This window comes from Borostomias antarcticus, assembly GCF_949987555.1.
Source record: "Borostomias antarcticus genome assembly, chromosome: 21".
Classification (NCBI taxonomy): domain Eukaryota; kingdom Metazoa; phylum Chordata; class Actinopteri; order Stomiiformes; family Stomiidae; genus Borostomias; species Borostomias antarcticus.
The window spans coordinates 12,591,545-12,615,992 of NC_140254.1; the positions used below are offsets into that span (position 1 = coordinate 12,591,545).

The 24,448-nt window shown below is 48.1% G+C and overlaps 1 protein-coding gene across 1 annotated transcript in view; it reads right to left on the bottom strand.

The window, feature by feature from the left end:
* col14a1b (collagen, type XIV, alpha 1b) overlaps positions 1-24,448 on the bottom strand; it is a gene marked incomplete at both ends in the record, with an annotated part of 115,224 nt that overhangs the window by 73,114 nt on the left and 17,662 nt on the right. Inside the window, 2 exons of the mRNA XM_084454942.1 lie at positions 15,590-15,679; positions 16,303-16,446. Coding sequence (XP_084311068.1) covers positions 15,590-15,679; positions 16,303-16,446 — 234 coding nt within the window. The remainder of the gene's footprint in view (positions 1-15,589; positions 15,680-16,302; positions 16,447-24,448) is intronic.

Consider the following 24,448-nt stretch of genomic DNA (forward strand, 5'->3'; position numbering starts at 1 on the left):
TGAGAATAAAACATTATGCTTGACTTTTTCCCTGTATGTCGGTTATGATACAGCTTGACACATATGACACATTCCCCCTGGAGAGACAGAGTGCAGGACAGCTCCTCTGGCAGAGCAGGACGCCTCTCAAAACATCCCTGAGGACAGAAGACAGAGAGTGTTTGCTTCATCAGGGAACAACATTTCTAACCCTGACCCTAAGTGTATACTGTAAAATTCAGCAATTCCAATTGATATAGTAAATATATAAACATTACATGATTTGGGCATGTTTGAGCTTGGATGGTTGAATCTTAGGATAGTTACAGCACATAGTGACTGTACATACTGAAGGATGAAACCTAATGGAGGTTTGTTGACTTCTAACCCAAGATGTAAGAGTGTTTATCAGGCTGGAACATGTTGCCCAATCAAAGATGAACGTGGAGCGGAGTCATTTCATTTGTCAATGACAGAAACAAACTGGCCTATCGCGGCCTGCAAGTCTGTGCAGAGCAGGAATTCCAGCTGCCAGACAGCCAGACAGCCCTGCCCACCCGGTACCCTCGCCTCAGCTGCCGAGGGCCTGGGTCAAACACACGGAACCAGTGCATTCTACAACAGACTCTACAGCTTGAGGTACTTTCTTCAGTCGCAGAGTTTAAATCCTTGGCTCTTGGAATTTGTACTTCGACCTGTAATTGTTCTTAATTATTATTATTATTATTCTATATTACTGTATATTTGTTCTGTTGTTACTTGTGTATGAGGGAAACCTCAGTGCTTTACGAGTATAAATAAAGGTTTGATATGAAAGTATTCCTGTGACTAAGTACTGAAGGTGCATTTGATTTGTCTCAGAAAAAGCAGTTTTGGCAACAGTCCAGTGTTGTCATTGTTCTGGGTGAACTAAATCCAGCGCATTCCATGTATTCAAGGTCAGCCAGGACTGCTGCTGATGCCAGGCCTGGAGGGCTGATCTCATTTTCAACGTGCAACATGCATCTAAAGGCCTGGCATGAAATGGGTGTGGCGTTGTGTGTGTGTGTGAGAGTGTGTGGTGTGTGTGTGTGTGTTTGTATGGTGTGTGTGTGTGTGTGTGTGTGTGTGTGTGTGTGTGTGTGAGAGAGAGAGAGAGAGAGAGAGAGAGAGAGTGAGTGAGTGTATATGCTGCCCTACAACGGAAGAAAGGGGTATCTCACCAGAGTGCAGAACTGAGAAAAATGAGTTTAAAGCTTTTTTGTTGTCCAGTCAAAAGTATTGTAGGTAGAATTATGAAAATGTGTCAGATATTTGCTTTTGTATCAAGTAATTTAGCTGTATAAAAATATTTTATACTATAATATCATATAACATGGCACACCTACGTCATGTTCCCCTGCTGTGCAAAATGACGTGATGTTATTCACTATTTTGGGAGGTTCACGAACAGCAGAACTTGGAGGTTAGAATTACAGCTTAGTTCTGTGTTGTATCCTTAAGTGAGGAGAGACTCCAGCCCTGGACAATAGCCAGAGGAATTTGTTTGGTTCCGTTTTCTTCACATTTAACTGGAGGGCAGGGCGCCATTTTGTGGAAGTTATTTTAAAGAGCAGCAAACCCGAGTGTCCCTAACTCCAGCGCTGGGCAGCACGTCAAAGATAATGCAGTATTCCACCTCAGGGGTTTCTGGCACCAAGGTTGGGGGGTCAGATGTCAAGGCTGAGGCTGAGGTCATGGTAACCATGGTAACCATGGTCATGGTTAAGACCACGGTGCAAGGCCTGAGGGCGAGAGGTTCTCATTCCTCTGTGTCAAAGCTCACACACACATACACACACACACACACACACACACACACACACACACAGGTCCCTGTCACCTCCAGCTAAACAGGACACGGTAGAGTTAACTACTGCCTGATCCACACAGCTGTGGATTCCTCAGGACTGCTTCCTGGTCTCTGGAATGACACACACTTGAGAGGCCAGCCTGTCTTCAGCCCCTCTCTGGATATGATCCAGGGGTTTCTGGGGTTTCTGACATTAGATTAGAAAGATCAGCATTCATCCACTATTAGGACATTCAAATGGAAATAAGGTAAGGAGGTGCCTATCTTTTTGTGTAATTCCATAGTGTCAAACTGATACAGATAGATAGATAGATAGATAGATAGATATACAGACATATAGAGACACAGAGAGAGACAGAGAGAGAGGTAGAGATAGAAGAGAGAGAGATAGAGAGAGAGAGGGGGGGGGGGGGGGGGAGAGGGAGAGAGAGAGATGTTATTGGTCCCCTGGGGGAAACTGTTGAAATTGTTGAAACACACAACTCCACCTCCCACAAATGCTGCTTTAGCAGCTACGCTACCGAAAAGCTAGCTATTTACAGTATATGAAAGGCTAGTTATTTACAGTACAGATCCTTTCCAAAAAATTAGAATATCATGACATAATTTATTTCAAAAAGTGAAACTTTCATGGATTATAGATTCATTACACACAAAGTGAAATATTTCAAGCCTTTATTTGTTTCATTTGAGCATCTGGAGATGTTCTTTGTGCATCAATATCGGCCTACATCACACACCGCAGCAGAAAAATAGCTTCCTTCTGACAATACTGTAGCTAAAGTCAGAATTCTGTATTTTTCCCCATATTTTTAAATAGAATTTCTACAGTAGGTTTGCCAGCAGCCCTCTCCCCGAGTGACAGATCCTGTTCTAATCACCCCACAGGCCTGCCATACCTCCAGGAGCTGTCTCCAGGACTGGGCTCTACCAGCGCGGGGAGGCACAGTGTCCCGGATAATGATCCCATGCTGGTGGCATTACTGTGTCTTCCTGCCTGCTCTACCGCTGCGTCCCAGGGCCAGTCATTACACAGCCGCCTCCTGTGAGCCCGGCTTGGGAGGACGCCGTGCCAGGCCTGCCTCCCCGGGCGTCTCACCCTCTCCATGGAGAAGGAGCGGTGGACATAATGGTAGCGGTGTGGCTGAGGTATGAACTATGCTAATGCCTCATGTTCTGCACTGCCTGATTGGTTGTGAAGGTCTGGGAATGACGCATGACTGAAAATGTTTGGACAATATCTGATTGTGATGTGTTGCTATGGGATATTAAATTGGTGCAGATCTGTGCAGAGATACTGCAGGCTGTTGAGGCAGTAACACAGGGGCCGATAGTTGTGATGTGTGAGTGTGTGATGTGTGAGTGTGTGTGTGATGTGTGAGTGTGTGTGTGTGATGTGTGAGTGTGTGTGTGATGTGTGAGTGTGTGTGTGTGTGTGATGTGTGAGTGTGTGTGATGTGTGAGTGTGAGTGTGAGTCTGTGTCCTCGTTTATCTGTTGGCATCAGGAGCACAAACAGCCGGCAGAGAATGTGGCGACGGTCACTAGTTACCGTGGGAGCCCGGGGGAAATCACTGCGGCCCAAAGGCATTGTGGGTCGTTAATATTCAAGTACAATTAATATAGCCCAGGGCTGGGTACTGTGACAGGAACATACTGTAGGCTACTGTAGGCTGACACACACACACACACAAACACGCTGTATACTATCTTCTTCTCATACACACACACACACACACTTAGATCTTCCCCTCACTCTCTCTCTCTCTCTCACGCACACACACACATACACACACACACACACACACACACGAGAGGACTCCTGGGCGCAGCATATTAGAGTGCAAAGAGAAACACTGGCAGACCATAATAGTTCTGCTCTGAGAACCTCACCAGCCTCTCCCAGTGCCAGGTGACCATGGTTACAGTGACAGCTACATTCTTTAGCCTCAGGTTGCTGTGGTCTCATGAACACTCTGTGACAGCCAGACCAGGAAGGCCTTCATAGTAGATACGATACGATAAGATACAATACCAAAAATGGACTGGTCGATACTAATACCAGTGAAATTTCACAATTATCGATACCCAATTCGATACCTGGGAAAAAAAGAAGTAAAAATCCCATGTAGCCTACTTCAACATACAGCCTACTTTATTAAAACATCATCTACTGTCTGATAATGTAGGTTATTGTGAAAGGAAGATTATGAGACCTCAATTATCAGGTATCTTACAGTAGCTCAGTGACTTAAGAAAACAGCATAGGCCTATAGACCTACACAGATGCCTGTGGATACACAGGCATTATGCAAAATAAACTTGATGGGCTAAAATGGTTCTTTAAGGCTTGAGCCAAGACTATCATAAGCTTAGCTATCTATATCTGCGTATGTTTTGCGTTGGCTGGCTTGTTCTATCTAGCCCTAACCCTAACTAGCAGTTGGCCTGCAGCTTGTGTGACAAATATGGTAAACTAAAGTTAGCTACCATGAACAGTACAAAGGGATGCATTCAAAAATGTTTATTGCAAACCTGGCAAAGAACGCTGGCAAGAAACCGACTGGCTATAGAACAAGCTACTGACCTCAACAAGACATGGTGGTTATGGCTAGTGATAGCTAAAGCTAGCAAGTAGCACTAGCCAAACAGCCAAAAACGTATTGTAAGCTATTTCGATTTTTTGTAAATAATTTTGGTAGGCTATCACTCCTCTAGTTTATAGTGGTACAAAATAGATTCATAAACTCGAATTGGAAATGGTTAATTTTCAAGAGATTGTGGATGTAGCCTAGAATGTCTATGTGAAAGTATGGAGGAGAGCCTGGTGACGGAGGTTAATGTGAAAGTGAAAGTTGATCGGGTCTCTTTGTTAACATCACTAGACTAGCAGCCGCATACAAGCCCATTCTGAGACAAATCATTTGTGTTGTTTTGTGTCTCCTCAAACCAAGAATGTTAGCTAGCATTACTATGACAGACAAGGGTTTTAGTTAGTAGGTGATAGTGGCTCATTTGCAGCCAGTCCTATAATAATAATAATAATAATAATAATAATAATAATAATACAGTACATCAGATTTGTATAGCACTTTTCTGGGAACCCAAAGTCACTTTATATAAGTTAAATGAAGTAATGAATGAATGAATGAATAAATAAAAAAATAAAAAAATACATGTAAATATCTCAAGAGTTTCTCATCTCCACGATATCTATTACATTTTTATAATGCAATATTTTGGCGCACGATATATTGTTACACATCTAACATACTGTATGTACATAAATACATATATACATATATATATGCATATACAGGCACACATACACAACCCTCAGGCAACCAGGAACACCCAGGCCCTGTTAGAGGCTCTAATGGCTGCTGGAACAAAGGAACGCCTGTACCATTCTGTTTTGCACCTGGGTGGGTTAAGAACTTCTTAATTGACTAGCCTGAAGGGTAAACAAAGGTTAAGTAAATAATCATGCCCTGCTTGGCAGATCCAATATTTATTACACTGCCACAGGGGCAGTTTGATTACTTCCGCTTCTACAGAGTTCTACCAGCCCAATCATTACTGAACCATGGTAAACGGTAAATGGATCAAATGGGCCAACCCTCATACTGAACCATGGTAAACGGTAAATGGATCAAATGGGCCAACCCTCATACTGAACCATGGTAAACGGTAAATGGATCAAATGGGCCAACCCTCATACTTCACATTACAATCACAATGGATCAATACGCTGTTCCCATCCCAATTCAACTGAGCTAATCCAGCATATGATGTAGCCAATAGCAGGCTAAACAGCTACAGTACAGTAACCTCCTCTCAAAGCATTGCTTGGTCTCAAAGACACTTGCATCATATCTCCCCTGTCCTAGAGTGTATCTGGTCTGCTGGTGAGAACCCTGTACATCATATCTCCCCTGTCCTAGAGTGTATCTGGTCTGCTGGTGAGAACCCTGTACATCATATCTCCCCTGTCCTAGAGTGTATCTGGTCTGCTGGTGAGAACCCGGTACCTCATATCTCCCCTGTCCTAGAGTGTATCTGGTCTGCTGGTGAGAACCCTGTACCTCATATCTCCCCTGTCCTAGAGTGTATCTGGTCTGCTGGTGAGAACCCTGTACCTCATATCTCCCCTGTCCTAGAGTGTATCTGGTCTGCTGGTGAGAACCCTGTACATCCAGCAGCAGCGCCGGCTCTCTCAGGCCTGCAGGCTACTGATCCACTAACGTCCTGCGCTGGGTCAGCTGGGTTTCAAACATCACCTGTGTCCCCTACTGGGGGGTTTAAAACATCACCTGAGTCCCATACTGGGGGCTGTAGGTGTCCACACCCAGACCAGCCTCACAATCACACACACACACGCACCCAGACCACCCTCACAGTCACACACACACACGCACCCAGACCAGCCTCACAGTCACACACACACACCCAGACCAGCCTGACAGTCACACACATGCACAAGTTGCGGCTGGTGACTCAAAAAACTGAGGAGGACAGGAGGAAGAGAGGCAAACCGCCCATGGGTGCCAGGGGGGACTTTCCCTCAGTCAGTTATTATTTGAAATATCAGCTTTAAAGTGGATTTACAGTCAATTTCAGCATATATGAAAAACTGAATAACACTTTCTTTAACTACATGCAGCATTTATTTATCATATTCATGATTAAATATTACAAAATAACAATAAAACATTGTAAGCAATAGTTGTTGTAATGGATTGTACTCTTCTCTAAAGAGAGAAAATAATTGATATTGGTGAGGTGCTGGAGAGGTTAGGTGATATATGAAAAATGTTTTTGATTAGGGGACACTGAGGTGTGCTGGCTCTCAAACAGTTTGTTGGCAAATAGATTTGACAACTGGACAATGGAATACGTTGCACAGCAAATGCAGTATCCAACAGCTCATGGCTAGCTAGCAATGGTACAGCTATGGGATTTGCTCATTTGGGTTGCTGTCAAAGCTGCCACTCTTAGGTTACTATAGCCTACAAATATCAGAACAATATGAACATTAAGTTGAAAGTTTTCCATCCACCCATCCATCACTGGATGAGGAATAAGCACCGCAAAGCGATCAATTCTCACGCAAGCAGGAGCCAGGCTGTTCAGTGCATTTCTCCGATCCAGTGTTGCGACCCAGTCTCTAGAAATGTTTTGGACGAGTTGCCGACAGTTTGCGCCTCCTGCCAATCTGCGCGCCTGCCTATGCCGTAGCCTGACGTGCACCTCACTGCCTTAAGCCCGCCCCTTCTTCCGGCTCGAGTTTGTAGAGCCCGCCTCTTCCTTCCGCTTGCTTTATTTTTCCTTAAAGTCGCACTGAAACGGACGTTTGAGATCATCTAACTTCCCTAGTTTGACGTATTTCCGACGCAAACAAGCTATGAGGGTGGGACATATGTTTACAGGAATTTGATTGGAACATTGACAAGTGGACGGGTTTTAAGAACTTTAGACAGATTGGATAGAAGGATAGCGTTGATTGACGGGTGGATCTTGTGAGATTATTGGCCTAAAATCTAATCATTAAATCCTGTTTGGAGTACTGTCCTACCTTGCGGTAATTTTTCAGCATTTTGGCCAATCACAAATTAGCATGAAAAAATGGCATTACATTGATAGACCCCTAAGGGACACGCCCAAGGGAGGCATTCCTTCCTTCCATAGATATCTATGGGTCCTCCAGCTGCATGTTATAGATGTCACTGTTGGAGCTTTAGAATTTCAATAATGGGTTTTTATCCATTGGGAAAACCTGCTTTATGAACAAAACTGAGATAATATTGAATATTATTTATAAATAAATAAATTCATATATTAATATTTTAATCCCTCTCTTCTCTCCAAAAACTGAGGAGGACTGTCCTCCCCTGCCTCAATGGACGAGCCTCCTCTGACACGCACACACACACTACAGCAGCTTAGCCAGGCTCCCCTAATGAGAGGGACATCAGGAGCAAGCTGTGATTTCATTATCCGTCGTCCACGGATGCTCTGGACACGGTCCAGTTTCCCGGCGTGAACAAACGAGGGTGTAATCACAGCTAAATAGATGGACCATGTCACCGCGGCAACGCCGCCGCCATACACCCCCCCCCCCCCCCCCCCCCCCCCGCCGGCCACCACATGCCCGCTAACGGAGCGTAGCGAGCACCTTAGCGTAGCATCCTCCTTGACCCCCACAGGAGTGACTCCTGAGCTAATAATGCTACAGCACGACCAACATTAGCAGTTAATTAGCGACAGTTAAATCACAGATTCTTCCCCTGCAGCCGCCACCTGCCAGCGTAGGGACACTGAGGAAACGTAGCATCCTCCTCGACCCCAACAGGGTGAGTGCTAATAATGCTAATAATGTTAGCAGCTAACTGTTGTGGTGGCCTTCACGCATGGATGTATTAAAAGAACTGGAGGTGGCGTTGAAAGATCAATCCTATGAAAGTTGCTCAGCCTGCGCCTGAAACATGTGGAACATAACACAGCACAGGCACAGTGGTGTTTCTCTGTCTGACCCTTTCCCACAGACCCGGCTCTGCCACACACACATGGTGAAATAAACAGCTGGAAACTCCAGCTAAAAAAGATGGACCCAATGATTTGACCCAACTTGATAAATAAAAGAGTGTTTTTTGACTGTTTCTTTCCCCATGTATGTCTATGGGAAAAAAATATATTTTCCCCCGAATGCGTCACGACTTGCAATAAAATTGGGTCCAAAACATTGGGTCCTTTTTTGTTTAGAGGCCACCCAGAGTTTTACTGTCCCTGTGTGTGTCTATAGGACACAGGGATGGGTGTGTGTGTCTATAGACACAGGGATGGGTGTGTGTGTCTATAGACACAGGGATGGGTGTGTGTCTATAGGACACAGGGATGGGTGTGTGTGTCTATAGGACACAGGGATGGGTGTGTGTGTCTATAGACACAAGGATGGGTGTGTGTGTCTATAGACATAGGGATGGGTGTGTGTGTCTATAGGACACAGGGATGGCCGTGTGTGTCTATAGACACAGGGATGGGCGGGGCCTAGAAAACACTATGGCACGGGCGCAGGAAGTAATCTTTCCCTCATCATGCGCTGGGTGAGCAGCTGTCATTGGAATGAACGGGCCTTGTCCATCTCTCTGAATGAACGGGCCTTGTCCATCTCTCTGAATGAACGGTCTTGTCCATCTCTCTGAATGAACGGTCTTGTCCATCTCTCTGAATGAACAGGCCTTGTCCATCTCTCTGAATTAACAGGCCTTGTCCATCTCTCTGAATGAACGGTCTTGTCCATCTCTCTGAATGAACGGTCTTGTCCATCTCTCTGAATGAACGGTCTTGTCCATCTCTCTGAATGAACAGGCCTTGTCCATCTCTCTGAATGAACAGGCCTTGTCCATCTCTCTGAATGAACGGTCTTGTCCATCTCTCTGAATGAACGGTCTTGTCCATCTCTCTGAATGAACGGGCCTTGTCCATCTCTCTGAATGAACGGTCTTGTCCATCTCTCTGAATGAACAGTCTTGTCCATCTCTCTGAATGAACGGTCTTGTCCATCTCTAACCCTAACCCTTGTCCATCTCTAACCCTAACCCTAACCCTTGTCCATCTCTAACCCTAACCCTAACCCTTGTCAATCTCTCTGAATGCATCCATGTTCACAGCCCACATGATTCCCTCTATAGAGCTGAAATAAGAAAATAAAAGTGTGGCAATCTGGCTCCATATGCATTTATTTTATTTTGACATTTCGTCCTTGTGGGCACTTCTTCAGAATCTGAGCTGCAAACCACCTGCCAGTGACCGGACATCCTAGTTCCTGGGGCCACACTAACCTGAAAGGCTGACTGTGTATCACCCACAGGTAACGGTCTGATGTATCGCCCACAGGTAATGGTCTGGTGTATCGCCCACAGGTAATGGTCTGGTGTATCGCCCACAAATTGAACGTCAGTTCACCCCGGATTCCAATCTGCTGTTCACATTCATCCCGGAGCCGAAGTGTTCTAGAACCTCTCCAACAGGCCCCTCCCCTCTCTGGTTCAAACACGCACCAATCAGACCAAACCCCTTCCCATTCCAACACAACACAAGCGCTGCCATGGCGACGCATTAGTCACTCAGCGGTAATAGCCTGTGTGTCGCCCCTGACGACAGTGCCGGAAGCCTTTAAGCACAGCCACAGTGGTCTGAGGGGGTAAATATGAAGCCTGAGCTTAATGTGCTTCCTGGGGGCCGGCCCAGGGGAGGGGGGGGGGGGGGTAAGTGGTAGGTGTGGGTGCCGAGGTGTCTGCCAGGACCTGGGCACACCTGGATGCCCCCTGGAACAGCTGAGCAGACTGGTAGACTACAGGGAGGATGACATCCTCCTTGGCTAGCGGGATAGAATAGTAGGGAGGTTGGTTCAGACAGAGACAGGTAGGGAGTCTGGTAGACAATCAGTCAGACAGACAGGTAGACAGAGACAGGTAGGGAGTCTGGTAGACAATCAGTCAGACAGACAGGTAGACAGAGACAGGTAGGGAGTCTGGTAGACAATCAGTCAGACAGACAGGTAGACAGAGACAGGTAGGGAGTCTGGTAGACAATCAGTCAGACAGACAGGTAGACAGAGACAGGTAGGGAGTCTGGTAGACAATTGGTCAGACAGACAGGTAGACAGGCATGCGGGTAAAGAGGGCAGAATAGACAGACACACTCAGGGTTTTTCCTGGCTCAGAATGGGTCTTTGGGGGGTGATGCGCACACATTTTTGGGGGGAAACCTCTGTTTTATGCTGAGAATCCTACCAGCATATACAGCCTATATTCTTCGCTGTCGTTCTGACTGAGCTCACTTTTCACAATCGCAGGAAATCTCCCGACATGACACAAAGTGGATATGAAGCCAAAATGTTTAAGATACTGATAACCTGTCTATTAATGATCTGTTTACTAGTGGTCCACACCCTGGACAATGCAAGAAAGAGGGATGGGCTGCACTTGAAACAAGCTATGAAACACATTCGGAGAGGATTTGAATTGCTATTTTTATTCTCAGCTTTTAGCCTTTTGGCACTGGTGATTTTCCTTTGGCTTTGGATAAAATCTCTTTGGGGGGCGCCAAAAAATCCTCTATGCAGGAAAAACCTGGACACTGGATAGAGACATACCGACAGGCAGGATGGGTAGGCAGACAGACAGGCAGACAGACAGACATTAGGGTAAACAGACATGCAGGCCAGACAGATGTGGGTTTTCTTAGTAGCAGGCAGGAGCCGTCCAAGAATGGCCCATGTGATAACACAGCTATGGTATTCTACAAGTGTGGGCAAGGAACAGGAACCGTGTCAATCTCTAGAAGCAAGGAGACAAGGTGGAGTACACTGAGGATAGATGGAAAGAGAGTGGAGAGAGAGAGAGAGGGTGGAGAGAGAGGGGTGGGAGGGAGAGAGAGTGAGAGAGGGGAGAGAGAGAGGAGAGAGAGAGAGAGAGGGGGAGAGAGTGGAGAGGGAGGGGAGAGAGGAGAGAGAGGGGGAGAGAATAGGAGAGACAAAGAGAGAGAGAGGGGGAGAGAGTGGAGAGAGAAGAGAGAGGGAGAGAAGGAGAGAGGAAATGGCAGAAAGGGAAATAATAGGGGAGGCAGAGAGAGAAGGAGAGAGCAAGAGAGAGTGTGGAGAGAGAGACAGAGGGAGGGAGAGAGCGAAAGAAACAGAGAGGAAGTGAGAGAGAGGGAAGGGCAGGCAAAAGGGAGAGAGCAAGGGAAAGTAGAGAGAAATAGAGAGGGAAAGAGAGGAAGCCTCATCTCAGGTGGCCCACCAGTGCTCTCCCTCTCTCCCTCTGTCTCTCTCTCTCCCTCCATCTCTCTCTCTCTCCCTCCGTCTCTCTCTCTCTCTCCCTCCATCCCTCTCTTGCTCTCTCTCTCTCCTACTCAAAGGCAAGACCAACATTTTGAGAGATGGCAGGTGATCCATCTGCCAGGTCACTAAGCACTGCAGGGTGTGTGTGTGTGTGTGTCTGTGTGTGTGTGTGTGTGTGTGTGTGTGTGTGTGTGTGTGTGTGTGTGTGTGTGTGTGTGTGTGTGAGAGTGTATGTGTGTGAGTGTATGTGTGTGAGTGTGAGTGTGTGTGTGTATGTGTCTGGGGGGAGATCTCACCACACGTTATAGCAGCCACACATGAGACCTCTTCCCCTTCATCCACCTTCTGAGTTTGACACCTCAGTCAAATGACAGAGGCAGCCAGCCAAGCGCTCTGAGGGCTGGGACCATGGGACACCCGTAAACACCGCTACTATCTTTGTCTGTGGAACTCTGTCCAACTCCCTCCACTAAAAGCACATTTCCTCTGCTTTTAACAACATCCCGGTACAGAGTTTAGAAATAGCCCCACACAGAAATTGTTTTTCCTTTAATCAAATGTTTTGGAATGGGAAGGGATTGTAAAATCCTAAATTCTACAGCTTCAGTCTGGAGGACGTGTTCAAATACCACTTTAACCATTACATTGAATAACGAATGTCAAGCTCAAGGTTGATTTCTAGTTAGGTGCAGCTGAGTCATAATTAGATTCTGTGTGGGCATGTGTAAAGTGAAAACTGTACGCAGACCAGCACTAACTTCTGTGCTGGATTAGCTAGAAAATCTGCATTTCCCGTCACCAGCCAACATTAGTATTCCCTCTAGTCCCCAACATTTGTGTTACTTCCAGACAGATATCAAACCCCAGGTCCCTCATACACCAACCCAAATGTCTACCATTAGACCAAGTTACCCTTGATAGCTAAGGGCTGAGAGTCGCATAGACAGGGCGAACCACACCACGAGCTTGTGGCTCCAAACCACCTCCACTACGCTTCTCCTGACATGATTTGTGACTTTTCAACAAACTTCCTGTGAGTGCTGAGATTGAGGTAGTGACTTGCGGCTAACCATCATGGGCAGAAAACTACAGTACAGCAGCTTACCAGACATATCATCACAAAATAACTCAGAACTGATAAGGACGGATGTCAAACTTTTGGGCAGTGGCTAGTTCCAGTGCGAACTAGAATGGAGAAGTAAGACGCCTCCTTCCCTCCACTAGTCTGGGGGTCCACCTTGGGCAAGTGGTAGTACCCCCTAGCCCCCCTACCTGGGGTTACAGGTATAAACCCCGATGGAAAAAGACCAAAGAGGAAGAGAGACCCGGCTGACTGTGGTTTGTGCTTATGCACCGAACAGCAGTTCAGAGTACTCAGCCTTCCTGCAGACCCTAAGTGGAGTCCTATTTGGGGCTCCTGTAGAGGACTCCACTGTCCTATTGGGGGACTTTGATTTTGTTATCGTATCAGCCGATCTGAGGCCATGTGTTTTGGACACTCGGGTAAAGAGAGGGGCAGAGCTGTCCACTGATCACCATCTGGTGGTGAGCTGGTTTCGATGGCAGGGGAAACCTCTGGACAGACCTGGAAACCCCAAGTGTATAGTGAGGGTGAACTGGGAACGTCTGGAGGAAGAGCCTGTCCGGAGAGATTTCAATTGCCACCTCCAGGGGAGCTTCTCTGGCATCGCTGTGGAGGTTGGGGACATTGAGCATGAGTGGTCGGTGTTCAAAGCCTCCATTGCTGAAGCTGCGGCTGGGAGCTGCTGCCTGAGGGCCATAGGTATCTCAAGGGGCGGTAACCCTAGGACACCGTGGTGGACAGCGGTGGTCAGGGAAGCCGTCCGACTGAAGAAGGAGGCCTTCCGGGATATGTTAGCCCGGGGGACTCCAGAAGCAGTTGCAGGGTATCGGCTGGCCCGGAGGTCTGCGGCTTCGGCCGTGACCAAGGCAAAGCAGCGGGTGTGGGAGGAATTCAGAGAAACCATGGAGAAGGACTTTCGGTCGGCACCAAAGTGTTTCTGGAAGACCATCAGACACCTCAGGAAGGGAAAGCGGGGAACCATCCAAGCTTAATACAGCAAGGAAGGGACACAGAGGGTGTGTGCCAATTATAGAGGCATCACATTACTCAGCCTCCCAGGGAAAGTGTACTCCAAGGTGCTGGAAAGGAGGGTCCGGCCGATAGTCGAACCTCAGATCAAAGAGGAACAATGCGGATTTCGTCCTTGTCGTGGAACCACCGACCAGCTCTTCACTCTCGCAAGGATCTTGGAGGGGGCTTGGGAGTTTGCCCAACCTGTCTACATGTGCTTTGTGGACTTGGAGAAGGCTTACGACCAGATCCCTCGAGAGGTCTTGTGGAGGGTTATACAGGAGTATGGGGTGAGGGGATCCCTACTTAGGGCCATCCAATCCCTGTACACCCAGAGCGAGAGCTGTGTCCGTGTCCTCGGCAGTAAGTCGTCTTCCTTTCCGGTGGGGGTTGGCCTCCGTCAGGGCTGCGCTTTGTCACCAATCCTGTTTGTGATTTTCATGGACAGGATATCGAGGCGTAGCCGCGCGGAGGTGGGGTTGCAGTTCGATGAGCTGGGGATCACGTCGCTGCTATTTGCAGATGATGTGGTCCTGATGGCATCATCTGCCTGCGACCTCCAGCACTCTCTGGATAGGTTCGCAACTGAGTGTGAAGCGGCTGGGATGAGAATCAGCACTTCTAAGTCTGGGGCCATGGTTCTCAGCAGGAAACCGGTGGTCTGTCCGCTCCGAGTAGGAAATGAGTCCTTACCCCAAGTGAAGGATTTCAAGTATCTGGGGGTCTTGTTCACGAGTGAGGGAACTATGGAGGGGGAGCTTGGCCGGAGAATCGGAGCAGCTGGTGCGGTTCTGCAGTCGCTTTACCGCACTGTTGTGACGAAAAGCGAGCTAAGCCGAAAGGCAAAGCTCTCAATCTACCAGTCTATCTTCGTCCCCACCCTCACCTATGGTCATGAAGGATGGGTCATGACCGAAAGAACGGGATCACGGATACAAGCGGCCGAAATGAGTTTTCTCCGGAGGGTGGCTGGGGTCTCCCTGAGAGATCGGGTGAGAAGTTCAGTCATCCGGGAGAGACTCGGACTAGAGCCGCTGCTCCTTTGCGTCGAAAGGAGCCAGTTGAGGTGGTTCGGGCATCTAGTGAGGATGCCTCCTGGGCGCCTCCCTAGGGAGGTGTTCCAGGCGTGTCCAGCTGGGAGGAGGCCATGGGGTAGACCCAGGACTAGGTGGCGGGATTACATCTCCGCACTGGCCTGGGAGTGGCTAAAGATTCCCCAGGCAGAGCTGGTTGATGCTGCCAGGGAAAGGGATGTCTGGGGCCCCCTGCTGGAACTGCTTCCTCCGCGACCCGACCCCGGATAAGCGGATGAAGATGGATGGATGAAGATGGATGGTGTAACTTTTAGCTGCATTCCAGAACGAGAGTGTTAAACATGCAGGCTTACCTGAGTCTATGGTCAACATGGCGTCTCTAGTCCATATCATGTCTCCATTCAAATCTCCGGTGCTTCTGGTTAACTCAGGTCCTTTCAATGTTCTGTCTCTTCATCCAATTAAATCCCATTTCTCCACTCCTTGTAAGGAGTGGAAGGGTCTCCACTCCTTACAAGATAGCCTCTCCACACCTCTCCTCAGCTCTCCTCCTCTCCTCTTTTCTCTTTCTCTCCTCTTCTCCTCCTCTCTTCCCCTCTCCTCTCCTCCCCTCTCCCCTTGTAACTTCCTCTCCTCACCTCTTCTCCTCCCCTCTCCTCTCCTGTTCTCTCCTCATCTACACTCCTCTCCTCCTCTCTTGTCTCTTCCCCCCTCCTCCTCTCCTCCCCCTGAGCTGAGCATCCGCTCGATCTCTAACATGGCCATGCCTGTCCAGATCCTCCAGGTCCAGGCCTGGTTCCAGCTTACTTTCTGAGATCCTGTTGTCCTCCACGGTCACGCTGGTGTCCTTCTGTCTCTGGGTGTGGACGTTGTCGCTATCTGAGTCTGTACGCTGGGCTGGAACACACACACACAAATACACACACACACACACACACACACACACACACACACACACTTGAATGATGTCATACAGTAGGAGTAGAGTATGGTATAGTTAAGTGTAGTACAGTAAATTAGTAGACAGACACTGTGAGAGTTTTGGGCTAAAACACAAGCCGTTTACTCCATTGAAACAGCAGTATCTTACTGAGCTAATGGTACATCCTCATGTATCTACCTTCTGCCTTTGATAGAACACAAAAACAACACTTATCTCTGCTGACAACTGTGATTCCCACTGAGCGCATACAAGACCAGACAATTACAGTTCAAAGACGCTATTATCTGAGATCAGTCCGAGCGCCATGACAGCGCTATGAACAGAATCTCACCCGGGTATCGGGCCATGACAGCGCTATGAACAGACTCTCACCCGGGTATCGGGCCATCACAGCGCTGTGAACAGACTCTCTCCCGGGTATCGGGCCATGACAGCGCTATGAACAGACTCTCACCCGGGTATCGGGCCATCACAGCGCTATGAACAGACTCTCTCCCGGGTATCGGGCCATCACAGCGCTGTGAACAGACTCTCTCCCGGGTATCGGGCCATGACAGCGCTATGAACAGACTCTCACCCGGGTATCGGGCCTCCGTGGACTTGCTCTCCTCTGAGGCGCTGAGGGCGCTGATCTTGAACACGTATTCCTTTGATGGGTCGTAGTCCTCTATGACCATCTTTGCCTCCTCCTTAGACACCTGCACCTCCTTCTCCTCTCCACCTGTGACGAGGGGCAACGAGGGACGAGGACGAGGACAGCAACACTTCACCTTGAGTCTACATGAATTACTATGCAATTACACATCAATACCTGCAGTTGTTATATAGGAACTGCTATGTACAGTAACTACATGGTCTGAAGGTTTAATGCCCAGTGAGCAAATCAGACATGGTATATAGAGGGGCCTGCAGGCGTATATAGAGGACTGCAGGCATATATAGAGGGGTGTGCAGGCGTATATAGAGGGATGTGCAGGTGTACATAGAGGAGACTGCAGGCGTATAAAGAGGGGTGTTCAGGCGTATATAGAGGGGTGTGCAGGGGTATAGAGGGGTGTGCAGGCGTATATAGAGGGGACTGCAGGCGTATATAGAGGGACGTGCAGATGTGTATAGAGGGGTGTGCAGGCGTATATAGAGGTGTGTGCAGGTGTATATAGAGGGGTGTGCAGGCGTATATAGAGGGACGTGCAGGCGTATATAGAGGGGCGTGCAGGCGTATATAGAGGAGTGTGCAGGCGTATAGGGCGTGCAGGCGTATATAGAGGAACGTGCAGGCGTATATAGAGGGGTGTGCAGGCGTATATAGAGGGGTGTGCAGGCATATATAGAGGGACGTGCAGGCGTATATAGAGGTGTGCAGGTGTATAAAGAGTGTGTGCAGGCGTATATAGAGGTGTGCAGGCGTATAAAGAGGGACGTGCAGGCGTATATAGAGGAGTGTGCAGGCGTATATAGAGTGTGTGCAGGCGTATATAGAGAGTTGTGCAGGGGTATATAGAGGGACGTGCAGGCGTATATAGAGAGACGTGGAGGCGTATATAGAGGGGTGTGCAGACTTATATAGAGAGTTGTGCAGGGGTATATAGAGGGACGTGCAGGCCTATATAGAGGGACATGCAGGCGTATATAGAGGGGTGTGCAGGCGTATATAGAGGGACGTGCAGGTGTATATAGAGGAGCGTGCAGGCGTATATAGAGGGACGTGCAGGCGTATATAGAGGGGTGTGCAGACGTATATAGAGGGACGTGCAGGCGTATATAGAGGAGCGTGCAGGCGTATATAGAGGGGTGTGCAGACGTATATAGAGAGTTGTGCAGGGGTATATAGAGGGACGTGCAGGCGTATATAGAGGGACATGCAGGCATATATAGAGGAACGTGCAAGAGTATATACAGGGACGTGCAGGCGTATATAGAGAGTGCAGGTGTATATAGAGGGACGTGCAGGCATATATAGAGGGGCGTGCAGGCGTATATAGAGGTGTGCAGGCGTATATAGAGGGGTGTGCAGGCGAGGGGCGCGCAGGCGTATATAGAGGGACGTGCAGGCGTATATAGAGGTGTGCAGGCGTATAAAGATGGATGTGCAGGCGTATATAGAGGGGTGTGCAGGCGTATATAGAGGGACGTGCAGGCGTATATAGAGGAGTGTGCAGGCGTATATATAGTGTGTGCAGGCGTATATAGAGGGGTGTGCAGGTGTATACAGAGTGTGTGCAGGCGTATAGAGGAGTGTGCAGATGATATAGAGGGACGTGCAGGCGTATATAGAGGGGTGTGCAGGCGTATATAGAGGGACGTGCAGGCGTATATAGAGGGGTGTACAGGCGTATATAGAGTGTGTGCAGGCATATATAGAGGGACGTGCAGGCGTATATAGAGGGACGTGCAGGCGTACATAGAGGGACGTGCAGGTGTATATAGAGGGACGTGCAGGAGTATATAGAGTGTGTGCAGGCGTATATAGAGGGACGTGCAGGCGTATATAGAGAGGTGTGCAGGCGTATATAGAGTGTGTGCAGGCGTATATAGAGGGATGTGCAGGCGTTTATAGAGGGACGTGCAGGCGTACATAGAGGGACGTGCAGGCGTATATAGAGGGACGTGCAGGTGTACATAGAGGGACGTGCAGGCGTATATAGAGTGTGTGCAGGAGTATATAGAGGGACGTGCAGGTGTATATAGAGGGACGTGCAGGCGTATATAGAGTGTGTGCAGGCATATATAGAGGGATGTGCAGGCGTATATAGAGTTGTGCAGGCGTATATAGAGTGTGTGCAGGCGTATATAGAGGGACGTGCAGGCGTTTATAGAGGGACGTGCAGGCGTACATAGAGGGACGTGCAGGCGTATATAGAGGGACGTGCAGGTGTACATAGAGGGACGTGCAGGCGTATATAGAGTGTGTGCAGGCGTATATAGAGGGACGTGCAGGTGTATATAGAGGGACGTGCAGGCGTATATAGAGTGTGTGCAGGCATATATAGAGGGACGTGCAGGCGTATATAGAGTTGTGCAGGCGTATATAGAGTGTGTGCAGGCGTATATAGAGGGACGTGCAGGCGTTTATAGAGGGACGTGCAGGCGTACATAGAGGGACGTGCAGGCGTATATAGAGGGACGTGCAGGCGTACATAGAGGGACGTGCAGGCGTATATAGAGTGTGTGCAGGTGTATATAGAGGGACGTGCAGGTGTATATAGAGGGACGTGCAGGCGTATATAGAGTGTGTACAGGCGTATATAGAGTGTGTGCAGGCATATATAGAGTGTGTACAGGCATATATAGAGGTGTGCAGGCTTATATGGAGTGAAACAGGCTGGGGCTGAGCGGATGCTGCAGGGGACATGGGGGGAGAGGCCTCCTGTTCCAACACACCTGCATTCCTTTAAGCAGTGCCCACAGGACACATTCACCTCTACACACACACACACACACACACACACACACACATTCTCTCACACACACACATTCTCTCTCTCACACACACACACACACACACACACACACACACACACACACACACAGAGCCCGCCCTGACCTCCCTGGGGCCCTAAGCAAAGTTCTGCTAAGGGGCCCTCCTACCTGACCCATGAGACATGTGAACCTTGTTCTATTGACCCCCCCCCCCCCCCCCCCCCCCCTTGGAGCAGCATGGCCAATTTTGCCGCTCCCCTTGTGGGCCAGCCAGACTCGGCACTGGCAAGGCTGAGAATCTAACTCGCAACCTTTCGATAACTAGCTGATGCAGATGAAATGGCCTGTTAGACCGCTGAGCTACCGACGGCCGCCAAGTATGAGTACTTACTGAGCCTGTGGTATCTGTAGTAGCTGGCTGTACTGGGCCTGTGGTATCTGTAGTAGCTGGCTGTACTGGGCCTGTGGTATCTGTAGTAGCTGGCTGTACTGGGCCTGTGGTATCTGTTGAAGCTGGCTGTACTGGGCCTGTGGTATCTGTTGAAGCTGGCTGTACTGGGCCTGTGGTATCTGTTGATTTCCGAACTGCAGTTTATAAACAGCTTCGCACCTTGTGGCGTTTCTCAAACCGTACACAATACATTTCACTCTCACATTTGTCAGGCGCAAAGTCACAGAACACAGCCCTGGAGTCACTGGCTGACAAGCAAAAGACACGCAGACCAAGAGATGCGCTGCTGAGCCTATGTTCTGAGCTAGGTTAGCAAGACAGACAGACTAACTTACTGGGATGCGCTGAAAGCTAACAAGCAACTTAACATTAACTTTAGCCACTGTTATTTGCTGACATCAAATTTGGAGAGGAGATAACGCAAGTTTACCTGATTGCTGTTCCTGCAATTCAGTCTCATGCCTTTTTTTCCCTCTTTTCATTGCCCGAAATGTAGCTCTGCTTCATCTTCTCATATGCTGTAACTCATTGACACCTGCTTTGGCACGAGAGGAGGGGAAGGCGGGGCCTTGCGTAATTTGCGGGGCCCTACGCAATCTGCGTAGTGAGCGTATAGGGAGGGCCGGTTCTGCACATACACACACACACACACATTCTCACACACACACACATTCTCACACACACACACACACACACACACACACACACACACACACACACACACAATACATAAACACAGCCATTCTCCTCAAAATAACAACCAAAAGTGATGTTGCTGCCAAACACGGAGAGAATAATTCACTGGGGTCCTGGAGTCCTCAGAATAGGGCCCCAGGAAGACTAGCAACTGTCATTAGTCAGTTAGCTAATGGGGATCCATTATGAAACATGAAACACTCATTTAATACTGACTCATCCCAACTGAGAAGAACCTGAGAAGTGTGACTTGGGCTTTGAGTTTCTCTGTGGGCGACTTGACCTTCAGAATAACAATTATGTTGATATTCAGCGTTCTCCCGTCAGGCGGGCTGGCGGGCCTTTATGTGATACTGCTGTCCTCTCCTCGCTGTATAGAAGCCCCGCCCTCTGCGCTGAGCGCCACAGATGGAGCTGTACGGGCTTGTTATAGAAATGGCCTCCACACACAGAAAATGTCAAGGGCCTCTCCCAGCGCCTCTGTGCGCAGAGGTGATCCTGCTTACCGGAGGGTTACGCCCCTTCCTAAGTCCTTCATAAGCATTACATGACATCTGGCACGGACAGACCTGACACGCACCCCTGTAAATGGGGCTAAGGTGTTGACAAAAATATTCCAAGTTCAAAAGGTCGCCAGTCCACGCCTCCTAGGTTGAGTGAGTACATACAGGACCATAGCCAGGGGGGGGGATCGGGTGGATCGAACGAACCCCCCCTCACGACCAAAGGTCCAGAATTCAAGACCAAAGGTCCAGAATTCAAGACCAAAGGTCCAGAATTTAAGACAAATGGTCCAGAATTTAAGACAAAAGGTCCAGAATTTAAGACAAAAGCCCCCCCCCCCCCCCCCCCGATCGACAAATCGCCCGACAATCAAGATAACCTGTCCGCACCCCCCCATCAACAAATCGAAACAATCCACTTTTGGGAAAAACAACCCCCCCCCCTCCACAAGGCTGGCTATGGGCCTGACATACTACCGAGCTGGGAGAGAAACTGACCTGTCACTGAAAGGGTTGCTGGTTTGAATCCCGGTAGAAGGGTGGGTAATGATATTCCAAAGCAGGCTGGCGTCTCATCCAGCTGCCTATGTTGACCTGGCATTTTATCTGACAATCATCCCTCCATCTATCATCCCTCCATTCATCATCATGATCCCCACACCTCCTCCAGGCCAGCCAACCAATGAGTGGCCTAGCCTGGACTCATACAGACAGCCCTGTTCCACCCTCTGGAGTTCCACTCACATCTGGCTAGACCTGGATTAAAGATCTACTTGCTTGCTACCACTTGGAATCATTTCAACTCACTTATCTATGTTTGATTGATCTTGCCTGGCACTGTGGAACAAAGTGTCTGCTCCCAAGGGTCTCTCCACACTCATGTATTTAAGCAAAAATAGTATGTCAAACTAGTACTTATTTAGAAACTACCTAGAACAAGCTATTGAAACCACACATGATCAGAACTAGGATCTAGACCAGCTAAACTATCGGGGCGGGGAAAGTAACGACCGTTCAAATGAAATTCAGATCCTTTTTTGGTATCAGAACCCAATCTCTCAGGTAGAACCCAATCTCTCAGGTAGAACATGTTCAAAGAAAAGCATCCAGCCCCGTTGTCCCTCAGGGGAAGATAGCTCACATTTTTGTGCGAATGGCAAATTACATCAATGACACATCATTTCCACACACAGCACAGTAGCAGGGCGAAACACTAAACCGTCACCAATACACAGGTTCTAACAGAAGTATAAGCATTCCGTTGTATGAAAAGCGGATTGAACACACAATGCGGGACCTTGTGGCCCTTACCTGGATGGGCACTATAAACAGCTCTGTAACTGTCAAAGTGTCCTCGGGGCTCTCTCCAGGACACATGCAGTTTGGTCGCGCTCAGGATTTTAAAACGAAGCTTTCTTGGTGTTGACACTGAACAGAGAAACAAGAAGTAGCAGCTTTAGACAACTATTTGTAGAAAGTATTTGTAATGTATTTAATTGAATTCAGACATAATTAAAACTACATTCACATAATAGTAGCACCAAAGGCTTTGGGTGGAGTTCAATCAAGTGTTAAGAAAACCAACGGTGGTCAAAACAGCTCACTCAATACAGTGACTAGAAAACTGTGTGGTGATGTGTTTTTTGGGCGTGAGTGTTCATTCTTCTGCCAAGAAAACACAGACATTTTTAAATGGTTATGAGTCAGTGAACAGCTAGATTGAACCCCAGCCAGAGTTTGGCACAGTAGGCAACAAGTTTGTCCATCTGTGTTTTAACAGTCATAGAAGATTGTATCTTTTTCCCAAAACTTAGGAGAGGCAGATACAAAGTGTAGCTACCACAGATGTCACATTAAAAGCAAAGTCACGTTCTCTTTCTCACACCCTCTGGCGTTTCTCTATTAGAGTTTGTTTTTTGTTCAGCTCTTCTCATCAGAAGCCAGTCCCAGCTGCACGTGGCAGGAGTCCGGGCGGGGCTGGAGAGAGCGGCTCCTCCAGAGCCTCCAGAGCCTCTTCACAAGAGAACATGACTTGTTTTATTTATTGTGGCAACAAATGGAGAGTGACTGGAATAGCATCTCTCTATTCCTGTCTTTCACAAGAGAACAGTCGCTAAGGACAGCCTTAAAGACCTGCAGTGCCACAACTACTTTCCAGACCTTGGTTCAAAATAGTATTTGAAATCCTTTCAGATACAGTAACTCAGCTGTGTTTGATTGAGCATGCATGGGTTTGATGGAACCAATGAAATAGCTCCAAAAAGTGCAAACCCTACCCCGTTGGCACTACTGTAAGAGATTGCCAGTTAAAACAATCAACAAATTATTTGAATGGGTTTTTAAAATACTACTTTCACCCAAGTCTGTGTTTGTACTTTCTACCATTAGTCCAGAGTCAACATCCCCTCAGCTTTACACCACAGACACAACCAGACCCCAGAACCTGCAGCCACATCTCCATGGTAAACAAACCACAACACCCTGCAGAAAATCCCACAAACTCTCTCTGTGTGTTTGTGTCTTTGTTTGGTGGAAAGCCTTCCATCTGGTGCCAATGTACTCTTTAGATACCTACAGTCCACTCTGATCCCAGCAAACAGAGGAGTCACACTCCTGCCTGGGGCACCAGGGACCAGGTACTAGGCAGTGTGGTTGGATGTACTGATGTAGGTACAGTATGACGGTTGGATGTACTGATGTAGGTACAGTATGACGGTTGGATGTACTGATGTAGGTATGACGGTTGGATGTACTGATGTAGGTATGACGGTCGGATGTACTGATGATGTAGTTGGATGTACTGATATTGATATGACGGTTGGATGTACTGATGTACTGTAGGTATGACGGTTGGATGTACTGATGTAGGTATGACGGTTGGATGTACTGATGTAGGTATGAAGGTTGGATGTACTGATGTACTGTAAGTATGACGGTTGGATGTACTGATGTAGGTATGACGGTCGGATGTACTGATGATGTAGTTGGATGTACTGATATTGATATGACGGTTGGATGTACTGATGTACTGTAGGTATGACGGTTGGATGTACTGATGTAGGTATGACGGTTGGATGTACTGATGTAGGTATGACGGTTGGATGTACTGATGTACTGTAAGTATGACGGTTGGATGTACTGATGTAGGTATGACGGTTGGATGTACTGATGTAGGTATGACGGTTGGATGTACTGATGTACTGTAGGTATGACGGTTGGATGTACTGATGTAGGTATGACGGTTGGATGTACTGATGTAGGTATGACGGTTGGATGTACTGATGTACTGTAGGTATGACGGTTGGATGTACTGATGTACTGTAGGTATGACGGTTGGATGTACTGATGTAGGTATGTAAAGAGACTACAGAGTAGCACAGAGAGAAGTGGAAAACTTGTTGACGGGGTAGGAGTTAGAATATGAACTCGTCGACGGGGTAGGAGTTAGAATATGAATGAGGCGCTTTAAAATCAGGCTAGTAAATACCGTACCAAGCTCACCAACCTGTGGAGGGGGGGGGGGGGGGGAGAGATTCGCCAGGGCTTAACTCTGTCTCTCTCTGAAAAACAGACTCTGCTCTCCTTGGGAAGTGGCTTCATCCGGAGTGGTTAGAAACAGCACGTCGTGTTTGTGTGGTTCAGGCCAGACTGTG